Source organism: Gossypium raimondii, chromosome 12 (assembly GCF_025698545.1).
Source record: "Gossypium raimondii isolate GPD5lz chromosome 12, ASM2569854v1, whole genome shotgun sequence".
Taxonomy (NCBI): domain Eukaryota; kingdom Viridiplantae; phylum Streptophyta; class Magnoliopsida; order Malvales; family Malvaceae; genus Gossypium; species Gossypium raimondii.
The window spans coordinates 3424142-3447364 of record NC_068576.1 but is presented as its reverse complement, the minus strand read 5'-3'; the positions used below and the strand labels follow the sequence as shown (position 1 = coordinate 3447364).

The window sequence follows — 23223 nt, the reverse complement described above, 5'->3', positions numbered from 1 at the left end:
GTTCGAATAATGTTTGAACCCTTTGAATGTGTGCCCAAATGGTTTGAATGGTTAGGCATGAATTGAACTTGAAGTGGCTTGTTTTTTTGTTAAATTTTGGATTCATATGGTCTAGGACATGGGCTGTCACACAACTTGAGACATAGGTTGTCACACGGCTGTGTGTCATTTGAGATTTCTTAGTATTTCAAGTCAGTGAGTTACACGGCGTGTGACCCTACTCAATAAGTTACACGGGTGAGGACACGGGCTGGGACACGGCTGTGTGTCCCTTTGTTTGATTGTTACACGGCCTGGGCTATGTCACACAGCCTAGCTACATGGCCGTGTGACCCCTATTTTTCAATTTTTCCATCTTTTTCTTAAAACCTCTAATTTGTTTCAATTTAGTCTCGAATTGCTTCTAAGCTAGTTTTAGGGCCTCGAAGGCTCGATTTAAGGACAAAATGCATGTGAACAGATGGTTTATTATATGTTTAATTTTTTTTATATGTTATGATGCTAAGTGTTCTCCGATTGTATAGTAATGTTTCGTAACCCTAATCCGACGACGAAGATGAGTTAGGGGTGTTACACTTTTGCCATGGTGTACATGAAAAAAATTTCTCCTATCTCGATTGTCATGGAATTGATTAACCAAGACACAACTAGATTAGTTTATGCTCTTCAGGTTTTGTATTCAGCATTGTTTGAATCTGGTTTTGGGATAACCGTTGAAGGTGGTTGTGGCCATTTAATTTATGAATGGTAATAAGGATGAGGTTATTTATTGTGGTGGTTGGAGTTCGCCGAAAGGTTATAGGAGTATTGAGAGACGGATTAGATGTATATGAATCCCCCTAGATGTTTGTTCAAATTCCACCATGAAAGATGATTTTTGAAAAAAAAAAAGAGAGGAAAGCTAAGAGTGACAGTTTGAGAATGGAAGGGTAGGGTTTCAGAACTTGCAGCTCTGATACTATGTAGTTTTGTGAGAATTGTGAAAAATGCTTGTTATTATTTACGTGAAGCTAAATGGCTATATACACAAACATAATATCATGTACATATGGCCTTAATAAGCTCCTATAAATTAGGATCTATAATAGAAAATTTTAACTAATATATAATATCAATAATTTAGGTAACTAATTTCCTAAGAATCAACTATACAACGTGATACAACTAATTACATGCCTAGATTGATTTCCTACAGCTTACAAAGAAAAAAAGCGTAAAAAATATCAAATTACATAATATGCAAATGTTTAGGGTTGATTTTTTAAAATCAAGACTAAATTGATACAATGTATAAATGTTAAAGGTTAAAATTACTATTATGCCAATTTTAAAAGTTAACAAATATCTTTTGTTAGTAATTCAATTGTTGGTGACAAAAAATTTGAATTGTTAGGTGATCAAAAAGAAATTTACTAATAGTTGGATGACTACCAATATAGTTTACCATATAAATTAACAATTCTAAATAGATAATATTATTTTTAATACTAATAATATATATGCTTCAAAATTTGAGGTTTAATAATTCATTTTAAAATATTTCTTTGTGTTAATGCTAATTTTTTAATAATGTATATTTTATTTAATTAATAATTAAATTTAAATTTTAGTATTTATAATGATTTTATATTTTATATTTAAAATTTAAATGTGTGTTTTATTCATTTATTGTATATTGTAGATAATTTAATTTAATTTAAAGTTTAAAAGTAGAAATTTCTTTTGTTGTTATAATTGTGGTTTAGATTAAGTTAGGTTGTCGTCGAGGCAATCATTTGAATGGATAAATGAATATTTTATACTTGTTTTTATGTATGAAAAAATAGGTTGTTTTACTCAAATAATCCAAAAAATATTATATTTATAAAATAACCCAAGTTTAAAAATAATCACCAAAATAACCTAAAATGAACATTACCCACTCTTTTTTTGCACCAATGATTGGCTAATCATTGTGTTAGATTTAAAAAAATTATTTTTTTGGGTTCTGGCCTGTCAATGGCCGGAACCCATGTATTTTTTTTAAAAATTGTGTAATATTGAAATACGGATATCTGAAAAGAAAAAAAAAAAAAAAATTTTGGGTCTTTGGCACATCAATGGCGGCACCCAGACACAAGACAAAATTTTTTTATTTTTTTCGTGTCGAATCAGATAAAAAATACGAAAAAATTTTAAAAATTTTTTTTTGGTCTTCAACTTTGTCAATGGCGGCACCCAAGACACAAGACAAAAATTTTTATTATTTTTTTTTGTGTCGAATCGGATAAAAACGAAAAAATTAAAAAAATTTTTTGGGTCTTGGCTTTGTCAATGGCGGCACCCAAAGACGCAAAGACAAAGAAAATTTTTTTATTTTTTCGTATTTTTTATCTCGATTCGACACGAAAAAAATAAATTTTTTTTCTTTGTCTTTACAGATCTTGGGTGCCGCCATTGATAAAGCCAAGACCCAAAAAATTTTTTAAATTTTTTCGTATTTTTATCTGATTCGACACGAAAAAAATTTTCAGTATCTTGTGTCTTTGGTGCCGCCATTGACAAAGCCAAACCCAAAATTTTTTTTTTATTTTTTAATTTTTATCTGATTCGACACAAAAAATAAAATTTTTTTGTCTTGTGTCTTGGTGCCGCCATTGATAAAGCCAAAGACCCAAAAATTTTTTTAAAATTTTTTTCTTATTTTTATCTGATTCGACACGAAAAAAATAAATTTTTTTGTATCAGATATCTGGGTGCCGCCATTGATGTGCCAAAGACCCAAAAATTTTTTTTTTTTTTTTTTTTCAGATATCCGTATTTCAAGATTACACAATTTTAAAAAAATACATGGGTTTGCCATTGATGTGTCGAACCCAAAAAATAATTTTTAAGTCGACACAATGATTAGCCAATCATTGGTGCAAAAAAAGTGTAGACTGCTCATTTTAGGTTATTTTGGTGATTGTTTTAAACTTGGGTTATTTTGTAAATATAATATTTTTGAGTTATTTAGGTAAAATAGCCGAAAAATAGCTAACCACATAACCATTTACACAGTAGTTTATGTTAATAATTAAAAATTATTAAAAGTTTTTATCTCGTTTTTCGCACAAAAATTTCGTATTATTGTCAACATTAATATTTTAGATGTGTATGATAATCATTTTAATTTTTTACTTATTATAAAAATTTCAACAAAAACTGTTAAATAAGATAATCACTTAATGTAGAAAATATTAAGTTTATTTTATTTTATTAAAAATTAAAATAAATTATCATTTAAAAAAATGAGATGTTCAAATTATTATATTTATCTTTCATCCAAAATGATCCAAAACAATATAAAATATTATATTAACAAGACTAAAATTTAAAATAATTAATATTTTAAAAATTAGTATTTGCTTTTATAAAATAATTAGTTTTAGCACTTATATTTACTAATTTACCATACAAGTTTATAATATAAATTAAACCTTCATAAAATTTAACAATAAAATTTACTACTTAATTTAAATTTTTAGTTTATCAATTACTCAATGAAATTTATTCTATCTATTGGAATTGGCTCATAAAAATAAATCTATTTAAATTTTAAAAGATAATATTAGATAATTGAAATCTTAAAATAAGTTAAATTTCTATTTAGATATATAAAAATTAAAAAAATGCATAAATATATGAAAGATAAAATTAAAATTAAATTGCAAACTCCACTACAACTCATATTTTCATGACTTAAAAAGAAACTAATACTAGATTTGTTGCATTTTCAATATTTGATAGTAGATTTGTTCATGAGTTGGATTACTTGATTCGGTCCGAAGGCCCGTCCAAAAGTAGGAGAGTTTAGGTAAAAATATGGGCTTGAAAAATGAGTTTAGGCAAAACAATAAGACTCATTTAGAAAATGGGCCAAATCTTGGATAAGACTTTTTTGGCCCTGAGCCCGACCCAACCTAACCTGACCCGGCCCGAATATACAAAAAAAACTGCTACTTTTTTTTTTTATTGTTCTTGCTGTTTTTTTGCTATTTTCTTTTTTTTTTCACTATTTTGCTACCATTTCACTACTATGTTGCTACTATTTTGTTGTTTTATTGTTAAAATTACTATTTTAGAGGTATTTACATGTTAAATTGTATTTATCTTAGTGTTATTTAAGTATACATATTGTTTTTAAATTTATTTTCAATTTGTTGGGAAACATTTATTTTAATGTTTTAAATAATTTTGATGCATTATATTTTTCAAAAAACTTATATAAAAAATAATATAAAAAAATTAATACAGGCAGGGTGGGCTGGGCCCGAGTTTAAATATTTTTATCCAGGCCGAGCCCGATCCTAGCAAATGAGACTAAAATTTTGGTTGGGTCCAGCCCGGCCTATAGACACTTCTATTTGATAGCCTAATTGATTTTTGCTGCTAATTTCTTTTTTCGTGTTATAGAGATGCAACCTCTCATTTATTATATAAATAACCTAAATATATTAATTAATTACGAAAATAAAACTGGAGGAAAAATTATATACGAAAATGACTCGTTTGTTACAGTAATTATTGGTGTCGCCACCCGCTTTCCCCCTTTAATCATGATCAAATCATCAATGTTTAAAAAACAATATTTTAGTGGTGTCGCTTGACACAGTGGCGACACTGAATTGAAGTGTGATTATATAAAACATCCAGAGACCTGATGAAGCAATTACCTTTTTTAAATTGACAAAATAAAAGAGAAGAAGCAAACTACTTGGAGGAAAAAAGAAAAGAAGTTTTTATTTGGATTTCAATTATTATGTAAATAGTAAGAATAAAACGCATAGTTCAGATTCAATCTATCTACCATATATTAGAAAAATATAAAAAATATGGATTTATCAAAATTTAAAATATTTTAAAGATTCCAAATTCATTATTAAATAAGCTTTTAGCAAATTGATGGATTTGATAAATGATTATGAATGTTATATTTTAAATAGTTTACTACTCAACTTAAAAACTAAATTCAAATCCAAATCCTAAAATTCCCAAACGCTATCTTAGGGAATTTATAAATCACTAATAATATATGTTCGATCAACTCAATACAAAGTACAATGGATAGAAAATCAGTAAATATCTTAGCTAAGACCTACATATAATAAAATTTAAATCTAAAATTATTTAAGGGATAACTCACACATAACATCTGCGTATGACAAGATTTGAACTTTGTGTTAAAATTATAAATTCTTGTATATGTTATTATATGTATAATTTTTTTAATAATTATTCAAAGTTAGTTAAAAATGACAAATTGAGTGATCCCAATAAGAATCTTAACGGTCAGCAATCTTTCATTATCATCTTTCTTTAAATATAATAGTCTTAGAGATCCCGAAAGGGAAAAAAAAAATTGCTCTTCAATCCCTAATTCTCGGCTAAAATTTCCAGTTGAGGCCAAACATTACAAAAATACTCGTGATTAAATTAATACTTACAACTATTTTTTAAAATTTGGAATAAAATAAAAAAATGAGATAAAATTTGGAATTTAATTTGATTTTGGATAAAATTAAACGTTATTGGTGCATCGATGTTATATTTTACATTAATACAATAAAACGATTAAATATTTTATTTTATTTTAAGATGGCAAATTAAATAGTCTTCAAATAGAATGATAAATAGTATTCAATTCGATTAACCATAACATTTAAAATTGAAAATTATCCGATCTTTAACGGTAAAGTTGGCGCGGGTTAAAATTGATTAGTGTTGCCGGTTGAGTCTTAACTCGATTGACATGGATATTTTTGCCAATGGAAGAGGACGTGGGTTTGAATGCGTTGAAATGCATTATCTTCCTATTTATGGATTGAAGAGAGGCTATGGGTAGTTCTAGATGTTATCTTAAAAAGAACCGATATTATCAGAATATATAATGAGATTATTAAAAAAATGATTAGTGTTAGTTTCATAATTGGATCCTTATTTTTTGCAATTCTTTTTTTTTTCAGATTAATGTTTATATTGTAAGAAAAAAAATTAAATATAGCAGAATAATTTAATGGGTTATTTGAACTGGACTAAATTGGATGGTTTTTATAAAAATATATTTTTATAGATTTTCAATAATTTATTTAACTAAATTATAAAAATAAAAAATTAATTTGATAAACTGTACGGCCCCAAACAAAAACAAATAAAACGACATAAACCGATACTAAAAACGGGAAACATGAGAAAACCAGCAGGCTATATGACTACAACACCACCAATGGTGGGAAAGTACTAGAGAGAGTCCAGTTTGTTTAGTAAAATTTATAGTATTTTTGGAATTCGAAGCTTTGCTTAGCTGTAATGGGCGGGATTGCCGGTGGTCAAACCAGAAATTGAATCAGCGCCGGAGAGGGAGAGCCAGCTCTGTTGTTCAACCCCTTAATTACTGAACCACCCCTTCACTCTTCTTTCCATTGGTTCAAAACCCATTATTATTAAGCCTCCCTTTTTCATTATATTTACCTTTTATGGGTTTTTACCCTCTGTTCTTTTTGCTCTTCAAAGACCCACTCTTTGCTTTTTGGTCTGTTTAGAATAAGAAAAAAGGGTAAGATAAAAAAAGGTCAACACTTTTTAAGTTTTTGACCAGCCTCCTCCTTCTCACTCTCTAGAATTAAGTATGATTAATTTAAGAGTTTTTCGATTTCAATTTTCATTTTGAAAATCTCTTGCTTTTTTTCTTGGTCAGCTTAAGAAACTGAAGGATTTAGAGAGAGAAAAGGAAGTAGTAGGTAGAAAGAGAAAAAGTAAAGGCAAAGAAGAACAGAAGTTGATACAGATTGGTTACCAACAATTTTGAAGAAATTAGAAGTGAAGAAATTTCTGGGTTGTTTTCTTAGTGGGGGGCGTTGAGAATGTTGGGGTGATTAGGGGTAGTGTCAATGAGCCATGGTGGATCAGCGTAGCATAAGAGTGGCTTTGTTATATCTCTTGTTGTTGCTGTTATTTGAGTCTACATTTGAGCAACAAGTGCAGCAGCAGCGGCTGAGTTCAGGCGTCGAGTTTACAGCTTTGTTTGAACTCAGATCCTCTTTGGGGCTCAGAAGCAGAGATTGGCCTAGAAAAGTTGATCCTTGTTCGAGTTGGAACGGTATAAGATGCGAAAATGGTAGTGTTATTGGGATTAACATTTCTGGGTTTAGAAGAACAAGGGTGGGTAAACAAAACCCACAGTTTGCTGTCAATTCTCTTGTAAATTTCACACATTTGGTGTCTTTTAATGCCTCAAGGTTCATGCTCCCTGGTTCTATCCCTGATTGGTTTGGTCAAAGGCTGTCCTCACTGCAAGTGTTGGATCTCAGGTCTTGTAATGTCACTGGTGTTTTACCTTCGAGTATGGGCAATTTGACAAACTTAACTAGTTTATATTTGTCGGATAATAGGCTCACTGGCCAAATTCCATCCACTCTGGGTCAATTGTTAAGCCTTTTAGTTCTTGATCTTTCCAAGAATTCGCTTACTGGATCTATTCCATCATCATTTGGTTCACTAAGGAATTTAACAAGTCTTGACATTTCTTCCAACAGTTTAAGGGGGTCAATTCCCCCTGGCCTTGGGGCCCTTTCCAAGCTTCAAACTCTGAATCTCTCAGTCAATGGTCTAACGTCTTCGATACCTTCACAGCTTGGCGACCTTGATAGCTTGGTGGACCTTGATCTCAGCAGCAATGGTTTGTCAGGGTCGGTTCCACAAGATCTTAGAAGGCTAAGGAATTTGCAGAGAATAATTTTGGGGAACAATGGTCTTAGTGGGTCCCTTCCGGTCAATTTGTTCCCTGCACCAAGTCAGTTGCATGTTGTTGTTCTGAGAAACAATAGGTTCATTGGTAACCTTCCTCAAGTATTATGGTCAATTCCTGGGTTGAACCTGCTTGATATCTCTGACAATAATTTCACTGGGGAGCTGCCTACTGCTTTGGATAATAATGCCATTGCTGCGGTTCTTGACATGTCTCGGAACAAGTTTTATGGAGGTCTAACAACTGTTCTCAGAAGGTTCAGTTCTACTAATTTGTCTGGAAACTATTTTGAAGGCAGGGTTCCAGATTACATGCTTGACAATGCCTCTCTTACTAGTAACTGTCTCCAAAATGTGTCAAACCAGAGGACTTTAATTGAGTGTGTATCATTTTATGCTGAGAAGGGCCTGAGCTTTGATAATTTTGGGCGCCCAAATGCCACAGTACCTGCTGCAGCTGAAAGTGGGAGCAACAACAGAAGGGTAATTATATTGGCTGCTGTATTGGGTGGAGCTGGGCTTATTGTGCTATTATTGTTGTTGCTTTTACTGGTTCTATTATGTGTTCGTAGACGGAACACAGCGAATCATAGAGGGATTGGTGTGGAACCAGTTCCAACTGGAGGAACACCTCCTTCACCAGGATTAGCCATTAACTTCTCGAGTCTAGGTGATCTGTTTACGTATCAACAACTTCTTCAAGCCACTGGTGATTTTAGTGATGCAAACCTCATCAAGCATGGTCATTCTGGTGATCTCTTCCGGGGTGTTTTAGAAGACGGGCTTCCTGTTGTCATCAAAAGGATCGATTTGCATTCGATTAAAAAGGAAGCATACCTTTTGGAATTGGATTTCTTTAGTAAGGTTTCGTACACAAGAGTAGTTACTTTATTGGGGCACTGCTTAGAGAAAGAAGATGAAAAGTTGTTGGTTTATAAATATATGCCGAATGGAGACTTGTCAAGTTCCTTGTACAGGAAAAACAATTTGGAAGATGATAGTTTACAGTCATTAGATTGGATAACTAGATTGAAAATAGCGATAGGAGTTGCTGAAGGTCTATCTTATCTGCATCATGAATGTACACCGCCCCTCGTCCACAGGTATTCTTTTGTTATGCTTAAACTTGCTTCTGTTTCAATGGTTCCTTTTCTCATGCACATAATAACTTCTGGTGAACTGGAATGTAGAGAAATTTTCACTTAAAAAGCTTGCGCTATCTGCCAGAAGTCTAGTTGTATTTCCTCTAGGCAAATTATCATATGATGATGATTTTGTTAACATAATTTGTTTTGTTTTTTGGTGTTGATGGATTGGCTTACATCGACTATGAGTTGATTATTCAAAGCAAATGCTTTGCTGGCTTGAGTGTATCTTAATTTCTTTTGGCTGTGCAATAGATATAACCTATTGGCACTGAAAAAACTATAACAAGCAATGACATGTTCTGTTTTGATCTTGAAGAGATATTCAAGCTAGCAGTATACTTCTTGATGATAAATTTGAAGTGCGACTAGGGAGCCTGAGTGAGGTCTGCGCTCAAGAAAGTGATGGTCATCAAAATAGAATTTCAAGGTTACTGCGGTTGCCACAGTGAGTGTTCTGTTCAATCTGCTCATGTTTTCAGATTGACATTTTACTTTGCATTAGATGTTTATTGGACATGTTCTTGAATATGGTTTTTGTTATATCAGTATATTACTTAGTAAGTTACAATTGACTATTAGTGTTTCTAATGCTTAACTTTTGCAGCAAATTAAGTTGCAGAAAACTGTTGCTGGCTGTCTTTCTAATGCAATTTTTCTACTTATCGTTTTCACGAGTTTCCTTCTGTTAGTTGCAGATAACACAGGCCTTTATCTGTCATTAGTTCTAGATGTCTAAATGTTTTTGCTTAGGATTTGTGATAAAATCCGTATGCATCAGCACTCAGTGCTGATGTAGTCTTTACACATTAAATAAATGTTATTTTGCTATGCCATCTACAATACATGCATAGTCTTTACATGTTTCGAAACCTACCTGTATGCATGAGAACTCAGAGCTAAACTAGTAATTAGCATCAAAAAGCATATTATATTTCCACCTCTTTATTCTCTTTGTGGATTTTATTGTTGTTTCAAGCAAAATGTACCTAGCTGCATTGTATTTATTTTCATGCTTGTTTTCTCTATAAAAGGTTGTCACGCAGTTCTTTTCTTTGTTACATGCAGGTCATCAGAACAAGGTTCTTCTGGTATGTGCACCTTTAATTTATGCAATAGATCTCGATCTTTATCTCCTAGCTGTTCATTTGTTTGATTTGTTAGCTTGCACTTTAGGTCCGACATATTTGTTGCACCTCTTGTGTGGTTGAAAGTATTGTTTGAATTATTAGCTACCCTTTGCGTTCGAGTTTCACATTCTGATGGCATTGAACCCTAAACCATTTTCTGAAAAAAAAATTTATTTGTAAAACGGATAGGTTCATCTACAGCGTTATGTTCCTATGATGTTTACTGCTTTGGGAAGGTTTTACTCGGGTTGGTAACCGGTAAGCTGGACATGAGTGCTTCAAGTGATACCCAGATGAAGGAATGGTTAGAACAGACACTGCCATGTATCAGTATATATGATAAGGAACTTGTGACAAAAATTTTGGATCCGTCTCTTCTTGTGGATGAGGATCTTTTGGAGGAAGTTTGGGCCATGGCTATTGTAGCCAGGTCCTGTCTCAATCCTAAAGCTTCTAGGCGGCCCCCAATGAGATATATTCTAAAAGCATTGGAAAATCCTTTGAGGGTGGTAAGGGAAGATAATTCAAGCTCAGCAAGGCTTAGAGCAACATCTTCAAGAGGATCTTGGAATGCTGCTCTTTTTGGGAGCTGGCGTCAAAGCTCGTCTGATGTCACCATTATTCCGGCAGCCTCAACAACTAAAGCTGAAGGTGGAAGTAGTTTCAAACAACCTGTCATTCCAGAAGGCTCCGCTATTAGAGCTGAAGGTGGAAGTAGTTTCAAACATTCAGGAACAACGGGTTCACGGGGCAGTGCTCAAAAAGATGGAGGTGACAATTCATCCTCCTGGAGACGACATTCTAAGGAGATATTCCCGGAACCATTATAGAAAGACTGGATGAGAACTAGCATAGAAACTAATTTGTTCTTCATTATTTCCCAATAAGATATCAGGTTTCCCATTTGAGTGCCTGCCGGTTGCCACCTGATGAAGCTCTTATTAGTTTATTGGGATGATATTTGGCATCGAGCCGGGAAGGATTCGAGATGCACATACATTCTTGACAACCAGAAAAGGGTGCTAATCTATTGACAATCCCATCCATCATGCATATTTGTTTTGAGAGCTTGTTATTTTAGAACAAGCTGCAATTTTTTTTTAATCTGTAATTGATCTTTGTTTTTGAGCCTTTTGTGCAATGCAAAGTAAATTGTAATTGTCGAAGATTCCTTCATTCACACCAGAAAGACATGAAAATCCAGATAGAAATGAAATTATACAGATTGATTTGTTGTTTTATTCTTGGGTTTACTATTGGATTTTTGCATTTGCTAATGGGTAAACCAGCTAATCTTTTGTTGGTTGGTCAAGGAAGAAGGTTCAATTATTTTTTCTAGTAGAATATATGCATTTGTTTCTAGCTGTGATGGTCCCATTCATAGAGTGTTGTCTTTGTTTCCTTTCACTGCATTATTAGGTCATATTAATATTCAAAATCTGCAAAATTAAAACATCTGTAATATGAATTTATAGTGATTAATGTTTACTTGGAAAAACTAGATGGTTTAAGTTCTTTAAGGGAAAAAAGAAAAAAAAAAAAGAAAAAGAAAATTAGGTGTCACAGAAATCTGAACTTCGGTTACTGTATTCAGAGTCGAATGGCCTTACCACTAGACCATAGAACCTTGGTTGACACATGTTTCCCAGAAATAAAGAAACACTTAGAAACTTATCAAGACAAATTCCTTTTTCTTGCCGTCTCCTCCTCCCTACCACCACACATGGCCCTCACACTGCCCTCCCCACTCATCCTTTACCCATCTATGCAAGAAAGTACACTATCATCATTGACAAATTGAAAATCTGATCAGAGATATAAACCTTTTACTTCGAACTCCCCATCTTTACCATTCCCTGTTGCTACATCAATAAACCCAAAATATTCAGTACCATTAAATTGAAGATTATCATCATAGCACCAAACTTTAAATTCTACAGAAGTTTCGCTGTATGCCCATTCTGTCCAATATGCATAATATAATATTGATTTAAAATTCCATCCATTCCTTAAAAGGAACAAAACAAAAATCTTGCTATTCTCGTTTTGCCTGAATATAGGATCCTTTTATCCATCATTGCCTTTATATGTAGCAAAAACAAAGTAATTCATCCACGAACTCACAATGGACAAAATACAAATTGTATATGCAACAAAACCAAGCATATATCATTTTCTTTTTTTCAGCAACTATAAAAGCAAGCAGCTGCTGCCGCGACAGTGAGAAGGAAAATAGAGGAACAACATCAGCAATTAAGGCTTTCAGATCTGAGATTCTCTGCAATCTCAGTTTCCCATCGGTCACCATTCTCAAGCAGCTTCTCTTTGTCGTACAGCAGCTCCTGCAACATTGAGATTACCTAATTTACCTCACAACCAACAAGTGAAAATGGACATTTGTGATTGATTTATTGGAGGAAAACAAACCTCACGAGTCTCGGTGGCAAATTCAAAGTTGGGTCCTTCAACAATTGCATCAACAGGACATGCCTCTTGGCAAAGTCCACAGTAGATACATACCTGCAAAGTTGAACTAATGTAAGACAAAGAAGACAACCATAAAAGAAAAGAGGGGGAAAAAAGGGAAAAAGAAAAAAAAGAGAAGAGAGATTGAACCTTGTAGTTCGACGACTTCCATCCTCCCTTTCCTCAGCCTCTATTGTGATTGCTTGCGCTGGGCATATCTGATAAACCACTATCACTACATGAGAACATCATAACAGTAAATCCACATTCAGTGAGAGAAGCTTAATCAGGAGTTGATAATGGATAGGATTAGTGAAAATTAATCAGCAAACCCAAGAACAGTTTGACGGGTCCAACTTCTCACAGATCGCTTACTCTTCAAGAGAAGCAATAGCAGACACTAATCTTCCTTTCTATATAACTAGAGGGTATAATAGAGATAATACACATAACAAATATAGTAAACTTTTTTTTATGCATATTACCAGGTGAACCAATTCAGTGACCATAACACCCATTTAATTGCGAGTATGCCTAAGACCACTTACAGACTAAAAGGAAAAGGCGTAAAGCCCCCAGACTCCCACTCCAGTCAGGTGTCCATACCAGAGGGCAGGGGATACTTTCTCCCAGGTTGATAATAGTCATTCCATATTGTATCACTGCATGCTGGTATCATTCCCACCAAATAAAAGTAATATAGGTAACTGATAATGTTGAACTTACAGCTTCACAAAGGCAATGCAACGTTCCTCTCCAGTTGGATATTGGCGGAGAGCATGTTCCCCTCGAAAACATGGGCTCAATGGACCCTTCCCAAATGGATAGTTAATCTGTACAAGAAAGACAGGTTTGTATCATAATATGTTCAATGCAAGCTCAAAGAAAAGAATCATGAGGACACTTACTGTAACTTTTCTGTCAAAGAAGTACTTGAGAGTCAGCATGAGGCCCCTAACCATTTCAGTTAGAAACAATGTGTTTATGCTTCGCTTAAAAACTGTCATTGAGAAGAATATAAAAAGACATTAATTGAAAAAGATAAAATTGAACTACTAACAAGTAATAGAGACAGAAACATTTCAGTGCACACTATATTACCAGAACTCCAGACTTTAGAAATCTCCTTTGCAAGCTACTCTCTTTCTAAATCATCTGCAGTTAATACACATGAAAACACACATGAACCAAGACATCTTATATCAAGCAAAAGAACAGCCTTAAAAATAGAAGTCCCATCAAACACTAGGATTGATGGTCATGCATGGAAGAAAATTGTTAAAGCATTTCTTATGATTTCCATGGAGAACCGTGGTGGAAAACTGAAAGGCATTTATTCCCATTGCATGCTCTTCCAAAACTCAAAACTTATCTCCCCATTAATAACATAAAATAATTCATAATCTTCACTTTCCATCCATATTCCAGAGAATTCTTAATACTTTTCCAATTTCAAAATAGCCATAGCTATAATAAAAAGGAAGATCAAAGAGGGAGTAAGGCAAGACCTTTCTTGGTGCTATAGGAGTGCGAACTGAGTTGCAGACCATAGTTTTGTAAACCTTGCAACGCTTGCCCCGACACAGCCTATAAATACATAATCCAAAAGAATCAGTAAAATATCCAAAAAGAAAAAATAAAAGTCCCAGAAAAATCATAGCAACGTTGATGACAAATAATCAGTGAGGTTCTGTTAATACTTAATAGCTTTTGAACCGATGGACAAAGCAATTAAAACAGGAAAAAACGAGAGCTTAATTTATGGAAATTGAAGTAAAACAAAAGAGAATAAATTTTAAAATTATATACAACAGAGGAAAAGTCTCTAACCTAAATCTACATATGAGCCTCGCGTTGTTCCACAACTTCATTTCTGTACATTATCAGGTGCCAGAAAAATAACATTTTAATTCCCGCTGGCTATGAACAAATTCTAATGAATAATCAATTCCATGATTATATAAATCTAAGGCATGGATCAAAAGGAGAAGAGGAAAGTGAGTTCTTACGAGGTGTCGAGCTCGGAAAGCATTGAGAGAATTACGAGCGAATATCGCAGCCATTGATTTTGATTGGTGATGGCGTTGATCTCGATCGGAACTGTAACTAAGCTTCTCCTCCCCACCTCATTAATCGGGTATTTTCTCTTTTCAGTTCTTTACGGCGTCGTTTTATCCTGCGCTACATTAGTATGGACTTATGAATGTCCAGCTCAAAGAAAGTAGGGCCCACTGGTCCAAGAAGAACATTTCAACCTAACGGCGTCGTTTCGACGGAGCTCAGGATCTCAAATCTCTGAACCCATATTTTTAGGGTTTAAGGAAGACACCACTGCCAGCCTCCCGGTGTCTGTTTCAACTCTCCACCCAATTTCCAAACCAGCGAGAAATGGCGTCGTTTTTCGGATCAGCAATGCGGGCTGGCTCGAGGACCCTAGCTTCTCGGTCTAAAACCCTAACTGTAAAGAGCCTAATCCCAAATCCTTCAACAAGATCCCTCCCTCGCGCCTCAAGGTACTTGCTTTTTGTTTTTTCCATCTAAAATTTTTATCAAATTCTTGACTTCTTTTTTTTTTTTTTAAAGGATTGTTTCGGCGTTGGGAGGATTAGAATCGATGATGCCACTTCATAGTGCCATTGCATCTGCTCGCCTGCAATCAAGCATAGCCGTCGATTCCTCCTGTTGGAGCTGCCTCTCTCAAGGTTTTTCTTCTTTACCTTTAAAAAGAAACAATTGTTTAATATATCAACGTTATAGTTGTTCTGTTGGTTCAAGTTTTTTTATGCTACAATTGGGTATAAGTTTCAAATGCCGTATAGTTTTTGTTGCAAGTTTAGGAATGAATTGTCCTTCACTTCCCTACGTTCCCTTTTGACGTTATTCAAGAATCCAAAGTAGAAACTTTATATAGAAATTGACTTCCGATGCTCTTAGCTGTAATTGTTTTGAGGAATTATATATGTAAAAATATGTACTAATTTCTAGTAATAATATGGGCTTCGGATTGTGAGCTTGAAGTATTTGAAGACAACCGTGTGATCTGCATTGTTAGAATGTTGGGTTCTAATGGTCATGGAATAAAACTTGACTATCCATGAAAGCATGTTGTTTGATGTACAAACATAGCTGTTCTACTTCTAACTTGGTTTTCTAATTCATGAAATAGGACTTGCAACACCCTTGTGACAAAGCTGTATACTTTGTGGGGCTGGGACATTAAGAGCATAGGGTCTTTGTTTTTGAAAGCTCTGTCAAGGGATTTCTGGACAACTGAAACTTCTTCAGCTCCAATGCCTTAGCAAATGATTAGCTACCTTTGCAGCATATTGGGGGTTTTGTTGTTGATTTGTGATGCATCTGATTTAGACCTTTTATATGCTTTGGAGGAATCACTGCCCAAAGCAAAATCCATATTACTTTATTTACAAAGTGAACTTCTAAGCTTTCTTGCTCTTAACTTTTTTTTTAAGTTTTCATGTATTTGATATATATTTGGACATGAAAAGAAAAATATGATGTTTTAAGGTGCACCTAATTCATGAAAAACCAGGAAAACAATGGACACACACACACACACGTGTACTAATAGCATAGTTTTCTTTTCTTATTTACTAAATCAATTTTCATTTCAGATCACTTTGCTTACATTGTAATTTTTTTTGTTCAAACCACTCAAGATAGTAATTTGACTAATAAAAGAACAGCAGTGAGATAAATCAATAAAGCCCTGCATTTAACTTTTGATTGATAAGTCAATTTATACATACCACTATTTGCATGGTGGAATATTCAAATATTGTTAGCTATAACCTCACTTTGAACACATAGAATGGTTATAAGGCATCGAGTAACCGAACAATTTTAACAATCTTATCTCCTTTCCAGCCAACAATAACTTTCACGTTTAAGACCAGGAAAAAGAGGTGCATAGCAGCCTCAAGCTATATTATCTTCTTCTTTTTTTTGTATATGTTAACACATTGGGGAATATCTAGTTTTATGCACAGAGTAGTCAGTTCGCGTCATCATTCACCAGTTATATGCACAGAAGTCTGAGAGAAAACTAAACCTCCATAAGCAGCACTATCTACAACCAATGCCATCGCCATTGATAAATACCATTCTTTTTAACCAAGATTTTCCATTTGAGGAGGTTGACGTGCCCTGCGGAACCAAGTATTGAAAGCTGTGACCAAGTGGGGGCAATCTTCAACATTCCTGGTTGAGAAGCTTAGACATTGTTGCAACAGAACTTGTGCATCTGACATTGGCAATGTTGAGATAATTCTCAGGAATGTCTCCTCCAATTCTAGGTACAGTGTTTTATGACTGGGCAGCATAGGTGAGACATTGTCTTTGCTTGAGATCAGAACAGGAAGCCAATCTTTCACAAGCTTCATTCTCACCTGAAAGTTTACAAAGACTCAGCTCATTTTCACCATCCATAATGGGCAAAAAGCCGATGGTAAGAATTGGCTTAACCCTCTATTCTTGTAAGAATATATATATAACTCTACCCTTAAGTACCCCGCAATTTATCATTCAATTATGGCGACAACACATGTTCAGACCATACTTTTGCCTAGAAGACAAACTTAGTTTTAGATCATTTTGAACTCTAACAACCAAAAATATTTGTATTCCCTTTACACTTGTTAGATCTTAAGAGTATTAAGTTGAATGATTCTGATAGATGAAATCTTAGAGGTCCTAGTTGATATGACCATTATGTACAAAATACTAGGATGAGGGAGTACATTTCAACCATAAATGTATTAACAGGTGCCCAAAAAGGGTGATTAAGGCCTGCAATTAAACAATTACCCTATCAAAGACTCAGACGTTAACTGAAGACATTAACTTTCAGCAACTGACTGATGAAGCCAAATTTCTTGGGGTCTATAATATTTCAGAATCACTTTTACAGCAAAGCTTAAATAAGATTTGACTAACAACACATTTACATATCATATTATAGCCAATCCATACTCCATGGTCACCTAGCCGATAAAACTAATAAGCTTACTTCAACATTGCAAATTACCCATCATAACCTTAAATTGAAATCAACTTATTCCTTTGGGCTATTAGTTCCCAGAACAAACAATTTACATACCTAACAAGCAGACCTAACCTGAACTCTATCCAGCAAACTCTTACAGAACACAGCGACAAAACATCACGTTTATCTATTGATTAGGCAATGTTAAATAAACACCAGCAGGTTTGTATAATCAAATAAATTGCAACAACAACAATACCTGTCTGGAAGATAATATTGTTCCAGCAGCAACTGCACTGGCAAGCTTACAAGTACAGCGGAGCATGACAGCAGGGAGTCCTGGAACAATATTCCTCCAAGCATCATCCCTAAACGCTTTCTGCAAATCCACCGTAAACGCTGCCTGCTCACTCCATTGCTTCACTGCCAAATCTGCAACCTTCAACTCAATCATCCTCTCAACCAGCCACAACAAATGCCTCCCATTAGTCATCGCCGTATGCAAATGCAACCTCTGTATCGCCTCTGTCTCGTTATGATCCCCTTTAAAATCAGGGCTCGAATACTGCTCCAAACTCTCCTTCACGATCCTCAAATTCGCGTCGAACGCCCTCTCCAAAACCCTCCTCGCTGATTCCCGCGACGAAAAATCTCTCAGAAGCTTAGCCACGAAGACTTTAACAAACGCCATGTTAGGCTGGCTATACATCGCTTTTTCAATCAATCCATGCAACATCTCCTCATAAAAATCATCTTCCCCCGGCGAAACTCTGGCGAGGAGTTCCTTGGATTCTTCTTCACGCAAGAGAGGGATCAAGCTCAAAACTCTCTTCTCCTCTTCCTCGCTCCACGGCACGGCTTCTAAGAATTTGACGCATGCTTTGACGCAATCTTCGAAGAGTAACTCGAGAGCGACGGGGAGGATTTCGAGTGCGGTTGAAGCTGAGGCAATGACGGTTGGGAAATCGTAGGTGTAAAGCAGTTGAAGCACGGTTAAATGGACGGTCGGATCGTCGTGAACGCCGAGATTCAAATGGAACATATTATTACAATTAGCAATGGTTCTAGAATCATGGCCGGCATTGTGGTTGTTTGCTTGGTGTTGCCAGCGATCAGATAAAAGAGCGGAGAAATATTTGGCGCGGAAGATTACGCGGGAGTGGAGATAGATCTGGAGGTCGGAATGGCGAGCGGAATCGGAGGGATTGGAGGAATCAAAGGGGGAACGGTCGATGAAGAAGCGGAGGATGACGTCAGCGGTGGAAGGATCGTTGAAGGAGAAGGAGGTTCGGGGGAGCTTTTGGGAGAATTCGGAGATGGTCTTGTGGGGGAAGGCTTCGACGATAGCGGAGGCGTGGTGGTGAGGCGGGCGCTGGCGCTTTCGGGAGCTGTTTGGTATCATCTGGGAGTTTCTAGAGGAATTACTAATTTTGATTTAGGGTTTTTGAATGAATATATTTATACAATGTCTAGGATTTGAATAGAAGAAGAGGGAGAATTGGGAATTTTATTTACGTTACGAGGACAGGTTAAACAGAAACCAGTTGGATGAAGGTGGGTTTGTTTTTCTAGTTTCTGCCTTGGTAATATATACTAACCGACAAACAATTAAGTATTGTGGCTATACCTGCTAATCAGCACGACTTTTTTTCAGCCCGGCCCAAATATATAAAGAACTGTAATTTTTTTTGCAATTTTCTTTTTTTTTTTCCTACTATTTTGTTACCATTTCACTATTATATTGCTACTATTTTATTGTTATTGTATAAATCTTATTTTATTGTTAATTTTGTTACTATTTTAAAGGTATTTGATTGTTAATTTGTAGCTATCTTAATGTTATTTAAGTATACATATGTTTTTTAAATTTATTTTTAATTGGTTGGGAAATATTTATTTTAATATTTTTAGTATTTTTGATGTATTATATTTTTTAAAAATATATATATAAAATAATATAAAAAATTATTATGATTCGGGTTGGGCCCAAGTTTTAACATTTTTATCCGGGTCGGACTTGAGCAAAATTTTAGGTCCATTTTTCGGGTCAAGCTCACGCCTAGTAAACGAGTCTAAAATTTTGGCCCGAACCCAACCTGGCTTGACCCATGAGCACCTCTATTCAAAATTCACTTTAAAAAAATGATTATTTACGAAAATGACCCAGGTATAAAATCTATCACGAAAATGATTTGTTTTCTACAGTGCATTTTGGTGCCGATCATCTCACCGTTGGCATCACCCTCCATCATCCCCTGATCATTGCCCCATGATTGCCCGGTGAATATAAAATATTTTTTTGTGCTGACATTGTGTTTGTTGGCACTTGTATATATTTTTTTCAAATGCACCTTAAAAATACTCATATTTTAAAAAATATTTAAAAATAAAATAATGTTTTAATAGGTGACGACGTTTGGGTTGCCGACACTAGTTCAAAATTTTTTAAAATAAAGGTGTCAGTGTCTTTTTGGTGATGGTATTCTCTTTGCCGATATCAATGCGGTTTTTTAATTTTATTTTTTGTCTGCGTGCTCTAGTTGTCGAGAACGGTGATTGTTTGGTTTTTCTTCTTCAAGCCTTGGACAATGTGACTCCTAAGCCTTCAGTTGCATGAGAAGACATATTTGAAAAACATAATACAAAATCAGTAGAGAAAAAACACTAAATATTTGAGAAGAAAAAGAAAAGCTTTTGAGTTTAGTTTACTGATTATAGTAGGCAAAGGGAATAAGAGAAGAAGAAGATGAAAAAAAAATCCAACAATCAAGGAAGAAGAGAAGAAGAGGAAGAGGAAAATCAATGATGGAATAGATGAGAATTGGAAGAGAAATAGACAAGAAGAAAATGGAGAGTTACACTACATTTATTATTAGATTGACAATTCCAATAAAATGCAATTGAAGGTTTAAGAGTCATATTGTCCAAGGCTTGAAGAAGAAGAACGAAATAGTTACCGGTCTCGACAATCAGAGCACGCCGGCAAAAAAAATAATTCAAAAACCACATCGGTGCTGGCAAAGAGAACGCTAGCACCAAAAAAACACTGACATACCTTTTTATATAAAAAAAATATGAACCGATGTTCGCAACCCGAACGCAAACACGTATTATAATATTATTTTATTTTTTTAAAATACGAGTATTTTTAAGGTGTATTTGAAAAAAATACATATAGGTGCTGGTAAACACGGTGTCGGCACAAAAAACCATTTTTTATTTACCGGGCAATCATGAGGCAATGATTAGGGGATGATGGAAGGTGGTGCTGACGGTGAGATGACCGACACTAAAATGCACTGTAGAAAACAGAAGTATTGTTTTAAAAAATCATTTTTTGTAAATAGATAATTTTTTGGGGTCAATTTTTGTACCTAGATCATTTTCGTGATAGATTTTGCACCTAGATATTTTTGCAAATAATCATTTTTTGGGGTCAATTTAAAAAAAAAAAAACCAAGTATTGTTTTACAAAAATCTAAGGCCAACTTGGCGATTACATCCTAATTTGTTGGTTGGCTTGTTTTCCTGCTTTGTATGATGGTTTAAGTCGTTTGACTCCCCCAACTTACTTCGTAATTCTAAAAATTATTAGTAGGCAGGAGGCCCCTTGGAATTCGGAGATAGCCTGCACAGTTCCTCCCATAGTCTGGTCAAATTCTCTATTTCTATTGCCACCAATTGCACATCCTCATGAACTTTTTTTTTTTTTTTTTTACAATTATGATTCCAACTATTCATCAACATTAAGTTAATATTTCACAACTTGAAGTTTATTCTCAAATGAATTTATGTTTACATGTACTTTTTTCCGAAGGTTTTTAAAATTGGGCCAGTGATTAAATAGATCAAATCATCGACTCTCAATTCGATCGATTTGTTCATTTTAATTGAATAAATTATTAAAAATCATAAAAAATAAAAAAATAAAAGTTAAAATAGAGAAAACTAGTTCAATCGGTTCACGAGTTCGGTCCAACTTTTTTTTAAATCGATACTCTAATCTGTTTTTGCTCTAACCGATTGGTCTAGTTCTGTTTTGAAAACAATGATTCCCACTATTAAAAGAGAGATTCATATTTTGAAAATGATTTAGGGGAGATTTTAAAATGCAATTTTTTTAAAAATGTTATATTAAAAAGGAAAATTTTATTAGTTCTGATATAATAATATTTAAGAATGGAATTATAGATTATTCTTAAGTTATTTTCTAAAAGCTTATTGAAAATCTCTTAAAACATTTTCAAGGATTCAAAATCTCAAAAACATTTGTTTAAAATAGTGGAATATGTTTCTAATGTTTTTGAGTTAGTCAAAATCTGTTTCAAGTGATCCCCAAACTTGTAGCCAAATGCACTTTTTTAAGGGGTAGAGGATTGATCCTTTACGAGTAACAAGTATATTTTTTCTGCTTAGTTTTTCACTTTATTTTATAGTCATATTTCATCCCCAAAATCTCTAAACAACTACAAATTAATTCTTTAATATAAATACACTTCAACAACACTTCAATAAGCAAAAGAGAGGGATCCCAACAAAAATACAAAGCTTTTACAAGAATATCCAAGAAAAGTTTCATTTCTTTTGTCTTTTTCTTTGTACATATTTAGTGTATTGAGTTAAATATCTTTATACAAGTTTCTATTAGTATTCTTGAAATCTCTAACTTTATAAGCACCTACCTTAGAGAGTGTCTCCTTGTTTACACATTAAAACACATCAATAAAAAGAGAGGTTTCTATTTTGGCCTTGAAAGTTAAAACAGTTATATCTTAGCCCTAAAAAGATAGGTGAAAGTGGCTTCAATAGTAGCTAAGTAAAAATATAAAGTTGTAAAGGATATATATTTTCTTTGAAAGGTAGTTCAAGATAGTGAATTGAGAACCCCTTGACAAGTAAGGCTAAGAGAGAGGACATAGGCAAGTGAGGTCAAAACCTTTATAAATTTTTTATGTTGATATTCTTAAGACCTTCCTATGTTTGTAAAATAAAGGGAAAAAACATTATCCACTCATCTAGCCCATCATGGTGTTTATTCAATTACTTGAGCTTAACAATTGGTATTAGAGAAATATCTTCATTGAAGGTTTCACCATTGGGAGAAAAAATTATTAAAACTTACATTCTCGAATAAGGAAAAATGACATTAAAGTTGGGGTCAATAGCATGAGTTAAAGTCATTCCATCGTGAGGCCATCACTCTTCAATGGAATAAATTATTCCTATTGGAGAAGAACAATGAAATTGTTGAAATTATTCATCTAAGCAAATGCTTATGAAGTGTGGAGAATTATCACAAACAAGCCAATCATTCCAAGCAAAAAAGTGGGAAAATCTCATGTGTTAAAGGGCAAAGATGAAAGGGATGAAATGGACATAAATATGACACAACTTAACATTCAAAAATTCTAAAATAGATTGTATTTAACTCCTAACAAAAACCAATTATAATGGGGAGTATTATAATTTATTAACATTACGTGTACAAATGTTGATACATGTAAAATCTCATATCATTATACATATATAAAAAGTTTTGTTCTTACAAGTAATGTTTTAGCTACTAACTAGAGTCTAGAATCATTTAATCATTAATTCTGCTAAACTAATTTATACACATAAACAACATGCTTTTGCGATAGTTACTCGCAACGAAAATCTAACATACAATAATCATTGAAAGACCAAGAAATAAACTCACAAACTTGCAAGAATT

General features: G+C 33.9%; 3 protein-coding genes and 1 pseudogene across 3 annotated transcripts; 2 read left to right on the top strand and 2 right to left on the bottom strand.

Annotated features, from left to right (window-relative positions):
- Positions 1-6873: 6873 nt before the first annotated feature.
- LOC105762850 (probable LRR receptor-like serine/threonine-protein kinase At2g16250) lies at positions 6874-11280 on the top strand. Its single transcript, XM_012580789.2, is given in 5 exon segments — positions 6874-8867; positions 9229-9357; positions 9978-10000; positions 10229-10861; positions 10864-11280. Coding segments are annotated over 5 exon segments (2763 nt in total). The 5' UTR covers positions 6874-6915; the 3' UTR covers positions 10890-11280.
- Positions 11281-12010: 730 nt separating this feature from the next.
- Positions 12011-14690, bottom strand: LOC105762858 (NADH dehydrogenase [ubiquinone] iron-sulfur protein 8-B, mitochondrial-like; annotated as a pseudogene).
- A 121-nt stretch (positions 14691-14811) lies between these two features.
- Positions 14812-16051, top strand: LOC105761911 (protein NONRESPONDING TO OXYLIPINS 2, mitochondrial). The gene is made up of 3 exons (XM_012579847.2): positions 14812-15018; positions 15089-15207; positions 15672-16051. Exons 1-3 carry the CDS (start codon positions 14894-14896, stop codon positions 15689-15691), a joined length of 264 nt encoding a protein of 87 aa, XP_012435301.2. The 5' UTR covers positions 14812-14893; the 3' UTR covers positions 15692-16051.
- A 166-nt stretch (positions 16052-16217) lies between these two features.
- LOC105762855 (BTB/POZ domain-containing protein At1g63850) lies at positions 16218-19071 on the bottom strand. The gene is made up of 2 exons (XM_012580793.2): positions 17767-19071; positions 16218-16911 (listed from the first exon to the last, which is right to left on the bottom strand). Exons 1-2 carry the CDS (start codon positions 18907-18909, stop codon positions 16633-16635), a joined length of 1422 nt encoding a protein of 473 aa, XP_012436247.1. The 5' UTR covers positions 18910-19071; the 3' UTR covers positions 16218-16632.
- Between the last annotated feature and the right edge of the window lie 4152 nt (positions 19072-23223).